This window comes from Pelophylax lessonae (assembly GCF_965119305.1).
Source record: "Pelophylax lessonae genome assembly, chromosome: 11".
Taxonomy (NCBI): domain Eukaryota; kingdom Metazoa; phylum Chordata; class Amphibia; order Anura; family Ranidae; genus Pelophylax; species Pelophylax lessonae.
The window spans coordinates 167,809,386-167,815,345 of record NC_138778.1 but is presented as its reverse complement, the minus strand read 5'-3'; the positions used below and the strand labels follow the sequence as shown (position 1 = coordinate 167,815,345).

Sequence of the window (5,960 nt, the reverse complement as noted above, 5' to 3'; positions counted from 1 at the left end):
CCTACTGCTCAACCATCCTTTTAGGGGTACAAACAATAGTAATTGGGGCCTAGTGTGGTGGTGTACGTGTGAGATACATACACTTTCTTTTTGATCATATTTTCTATTCCGCTATTCAATTAAAACCTTTGGGGATCAATTAAATTGCGTGATAGTCTGTGTCGGTACGTGTGAGATCCACCTTTCCAAGTTTTTGGGGTTCATTTCATACTTCTGAAGATTTGAGGGTGCTGCCTGTTCCATACTCCTCCTCCTACTGCTCAACCATCCTTTTAGGGGTACAAACAATAGTAATTGGGGCCTAGTGTGGTGGTGTACGTGTGAGATACATACACTTTCTTTTTGATCATATTTTCTATTCCGCTATTCAATTAAAACCTTTGGGGATCAATTAAATTGCGTGATAGTCTGTGTCGGTACGTGTGAGATCCACCTTTCCAAGTTTTTGGGGTTCATTTCATACTTCTGAAGATTTGAGGGTGCTGCCTGTTCCATACTCCCCCTCCTACTGCTCAACCATCCTTTTAGGGGTACAAACAATAGTAATTGGGGCCTAGTGTGGTGGTGTACGTGTGAGATACATACACTTTCTTTTTGATCATATTTTCTATTCCGCTATTCAATTAAATCCTTTGGGGATCAATTAAATTGCGTGATAGTCTGTGTCGGTACGTGTGAGATCCACCTTTCCAAGTTTTTGGGGTTCATCTCATACTTCTGAAGATTTGAGGGTGCTGCCTGTTCCATACTCCTCCTCCTACTGCTCAACCATCCTTTTAGGGGTACAAACAATAGTAATTGGGGCCTAGTGTGGTGGTGAACGTGTGAGATACATACACTTTCTTTTTGATCATATTTTCTATTCCGCTATTCAATTAAAACCTTTGGGGATCAATTAAATTGCGTGATAGTCTGTGTCGGTACGTGTGAGATCCACCTTTCCAAGTTTTTGGGGTTCATCTCATACTTCTGAAGATTTGAGGGTGCTGCCTGTTCCATACTCCTCCTCCTACTCCTCAACCATCCTTTTAGGGGTACAAACAATAGTAATTGGGGCCTAGTGTGGTGGTGTACGTGTGAGATACATACATTTTCTTTTTGATCATATTTTCTATTCCGCTATTCAATTAAAACCTTTGGGGATCAATTAAATTGCGTGATAGTCTGTGTTGGTACGTGTGAGATCCACCTTTCCAAGTTTTTGGGGTTCATCTCATACTTCTGAAGATTTGAGGGTGCTGCCTGTTCCATACTCCTCCTCCTACTGTTCAACCATCCTTTTAGGGATACAAACAATAGTAATTGGGGCCTAGTGTGGTGGTGTACGTGTGAGATACATACACTTTCTGTTTGATCATATTTTCTATTCCGCTATTCAATTAAAACCTTTGGGGATCAATTAAATTGCGTGATAGTCTGTGTCGGTACGTGTGAGATCCACCTTTCCAAGTTTTTGGGGTTCATCTCATACTTCTGAAGATTTGAGGGTGCTGCCTGTTCCATACTCCTCCTCCTACTGCTCAACCATCCTTTTAGGGGTACAAACAATAGTAATTGGGGCCTAGTGTGGTGGTGTACGTGTGAGATACATACACTTTCTTTTTGATCATATTTTCTATTCCGCTATTCAATTAAAACCTTTGGGGATCAATTAAATTGCGTGATAGTCTGTGTCGGTACGTGTGAGATCCACCTTTCCAAGTTTTTGGGGTTCATCTCATACTTCTGAAGATTTGAGGGTGCTGCCTGTTACATACTCCTCCTCCTACTGCTCAACCATCCTTTTAGGGGTACAAACAATAGTAATTGGGGCCTAGTGTGGTGGTGTACGTGTGAGATACATACACTTTCTTTTTGATCATATTTTCTATTCCGATATTCAATTAAAACCTTTGGGGATCAATTAAATTGCGTGATAGTCTGTGTCGGTACGTGTGAGATCCACCTTTCCAAGTTTTTGGGGTTCATCTCATACTTCTGAAGATTTGAGGGTGCTGCCTGTTCCATACTCCTCCTCCTACTGCTCAACCATCCTTTTAGGGGTACAAACAATAGTAATTGGGGCCTAGTGTGGTGGTGTACGTGTGAGATACATACACTTTCTTTTTGATCATATTTTCTATTCCGCTATTCAATTAAAACCTTTGGGGATCAATTAAATTGCGTGATAGTCTGTGTCGGTACGTGTGAGATCCACCTTTCCAAGTTTTTGGGGTTCATCTCATACTTCTGAAGATTTGAGGGTGCTGCCTGTTCCATACTCCTCCTCCTACTGCTCAACCATCCTTTTAGGGGTACAAACAATAGTAATTGGGGCCTAGTGTGGTGGTGTATGTGTGACATACATACTGTGCTGCCACGCAGCTTAACTGTCTAGCAGTTGTTATTACATGTTATGTTATGCTATGTTATTGGTATCTTCCTTGCACCCCTGCTGTTTCTGGCTATATGGTTTCTCCCATCTCCATTTTCCTGCTGTAACTACCATTTTGTTTAGTTGTTATGAGGAGACTGCAGAGTGTGGAAGCTGTGTAACTTCATTGTAAATTTACCTATGGAAAAGCCTCTATGTTTATGCCTTTGCTAACTTGAAGCATAAAGAAGCATTGGAGAACACCTCTGGAGTCTTTATTCATTGAGTAAACTATCTGTTAAAGCCATCATTCAACCTGCTGCACACACTTAGAGACTGGGTATCTACAAGAGGGTCACAGGTACAATCGATGCTGAGACAGAACAGTAAATTTACAAGAATACACAGCTTCAGAAAGTAAATTTACAGGAGTACACAGCTTCAGAGAGTAAATTTACAGGAATACACAGCTTCAGAGAGTAAATTTACAGGAGTACACAGCTTCAGAGAGTAAATTTACATGAATAATTCATCACAGGTATCTCTGCAGCTTAAGAAAAGTAAATTTCCAAGACTCTGCAGCTTCAGAACAGTAAGTACCACACTTGTCTGTGAGTCACCAGAAGCATTACTCTGCATATGAAACCAGCCACCTATTACTGCTTCATTACTGTTACAGCCTTCTGAGGTGATCCAGTTTGAACTAGTTCCAGCAATAGCTAGCTATTGTATCAAATACCCAGCACCCCAGCCAGCCTGCTTAATAACAGAAGTCACTACCTACAGAGCTGAGCTCTGGCAGATTTCTAACAAGACACCAGAAATACAGTACTTATTATGTCTGACAGAGATCTCACAGAGTTACCTGCATTTAGTCAAGATAAAGCAGACTCCTTACTTCATTCTGCTCGTCCTGTCAGAGCCCCTCACCCATCCTTGAAGGCAAGGGAGGTTTATGAAGCAAGTAAGGAAGAAACATCTAGTAACCTGACTGCATTATGGGAAAAGACTTTAAGTTGTATAACAGCCACTAATGAAACTAGCAACAATTCTGAGCAATTGAACACTGCTCTCTCAAGGGTTAAGAAGGCATTTGAGAATTATAAAAGACTTTCTGAGAAGTACTATTCTCTATTGTCACATTCCAACATAGAGGAAGCTGCATTGGAATTAAAGGACTTTACTTCTACTGACCAGCAGAGGCATAGCACATATCTTGAAGCAAAGGCACAGATAGAAGGGAGATTGGCACAGATACATGAGACTACATCCTGTAACTCTGCTTCTTCCAGACACTCAGGAAAATCTTCTAGGTCTGCCCGCTCATATCATAAATCTTCTTCTAAGTCATTGCGGTCCTGCTCTATAAGGTCAATACTGAGCGACCAAATACTCAAAGCTCGCCAAAAGGTTGCAGTAGCCCAGGTTCAAGCCGCCTGCTCTGAAAAAGAAGCAGCCTTCAAAGCAGAAGTTAAACGCATTCAAGCAGAAACAGAGGCTCAGCTAGAAATTCTTCAGAAGAACAGAGAAAAGGAAGTAGCTTTAGCAGAGTTATCTGTCTTGGAACAAGCCCTATTGGAAGAAGAAGGAGCAGCTTGTACCAGCTTGCCTGCTTGTCAAGACCCTGTTGAAAGGACCCTACAGTTTGTCCTAACTCAGAACCACGACAATACAGTCCCACCTACAGTTGGATATTCTTCTCATAATCATCCAGCAAGTGGATCAGAAGGCAATGTGTCGCCAAAGCAAGCTGGTCAACTAGACACACCTACTAACAGAGACCCTCCACAACTACCGCACGTCACAAAATCAAGTGAATCAACCTACGCAGCTCATGTGCCACCACAACCCTATGTGCATAGAGATTACAAGGGCACAGCAGAAGACTACAGAATGAAATCTATACCCCCTTTGATACAGCTCTCTTTGACTTCAAATGCTCAGAGACCTTCAGTCGACAGACCCTTACCTAAATTAAACCCATCTGCAACACCTTTCTCTCTACCTACCAGCCAACATCAGATACCAACCATGGTCCAAGACGGCGCACCATCAGTAGACCCTGTGGCTATAAAAACTGAAAGCACTGACATTGCAGAGTTCAGCAAGTATATGATTCGACAAGAGTTGATTACAACTGGACTGTCTGGATTTGATGACCGCCCAGAGAACTACAGGAGTTGGAGATCTACATTTAAGGCGGTAACCAAGAACTTGGACATTGATCCTCAAGCAGAACTTGACTTACTAATAAAGTGGTTGGGGCATCAATCTTCAGAACAAGTAAAGAGACTTAAATCTGTCTACATTTATAACTTTAAAGCAGGCCTTGATGCTGCCTGGGAACGTCTAGAACAAGACTATGGGAGCCCCGAAGTCATTGAATCTGCCTTATTCCAGAGACTAAACGACTTTCCTAAAATCTCTGTTAAGGACAATCATAAGCTTAGAGAGTTAGGTGACCTCCTTCATGAACTTGAAATTGCTAAGTTAGATCCTAGGTTACCAGGTCTTAGCTATTTAGACACTGCTCAGGGCGTAAATCCTATTGTAGCAAAGTTGCCTAGTTATCTTCAGGGAAAGTGGACTAGTGTAGGATCAAAGTATAAGTATGAGCATTGTGTTTCCTTCCCTCCCTTTTCTTATTTTTCAGAGTTCGTGCGGAAGGTTGCAAGATCCAAGAATGACCCAAGCTTCTTCTATCCAGATACTACCACCATTCCTTTAAGTACTTCAAGGGGTATTGCCACCAACAGTAAATTCAAGGATTTAAGGCATCCTATTGCCGTGAGGAAGACTGCAATAGCATCCAACGTCTTAGCTACAGACATTAAAGCTAGCAATCTTAATCAACAGTGTCCTATTCATAATGCGCCACACTCTCTCTCCAAATGTCGTGCATTTAAGGACAAGCCTATTGAAGAACGCAAGTCATTTCTCAAAGAGCATAATATCTGTTTTAAGTGTTGTGCATCCTCCGATCATTTAGCTAGAGACTGTAAGATCGCCATCAGATGTTCTCTCTGCAACAGTGCCAAACATGTGGACGCTCTTCATTCAGACCTGTTCAAAAGGAAACCTTCACCCGGCAGCAACCCCAAGACTACATCAGATGATGGCGGGGAGAGAACTGAGCAATATGCCGACCCCGTAACCACAAGGTGTACAGAGGTATGTGGAGAAGGGCTTCATAGCAAGTCTTGTAGCAAGATATGTCTTGTAAGAGTGTTTCCTGAAGGATGTCCACAAAAATCCATAAAAATGTACGCCATACTCGATGATCAGAGCAATCGCTCATTGGCCAGTACAGAATTCTTTGACCTATTCAACATTCAAGGAGAGGCCTGGTCCTATACCTTGCAGACATGTGCAGGAAAGGTCAATACTTCTGGAAGAAGAGCCCATGGCTTCATAGTCGCATCAGAATATGAGGACACAGAGTTTTCTCTTCCAACGCTAATCGAATGTGATCAGCTACCGAACAACAGAGAAGAAATCCCCACACCAGAGGTTGCACGTCATCACCCTCATTTGAGCCACATTGCTAACTACATTCCACCACTTAACAAGGATGTTAAGATTTTGATTCTACTAGGGAGAGACATTC

The 5,960-nt window shown here is 42.2% G+C and overlaps 1 protein-coding gene across 1 annotated transcript; it reads left to right on the top strand.

Moving 5' to 3' along the window:
* Positions 1–3,190: 3,190 nt before the first annotated feature.
* LOC309566433 (uncharacterized protein) lies at positions 3,191–5,040 on the top strand (the record flags this gene model as incomplete). Its single annotated transcript, XM_082271575.1, has 2 exons — positions 3,191–4,608; positions 5,007–5,040. 2 exons carry the CDS (start codon positions 3,191–3,193, stop codon positions 5,038–5,040), a joined length of 1,452 nt encoding a protein of 483 aa, XP_082127701.1.
* Between the last annotated feature and the right edge of the window lie 920 nt (positions 5,041–5,960).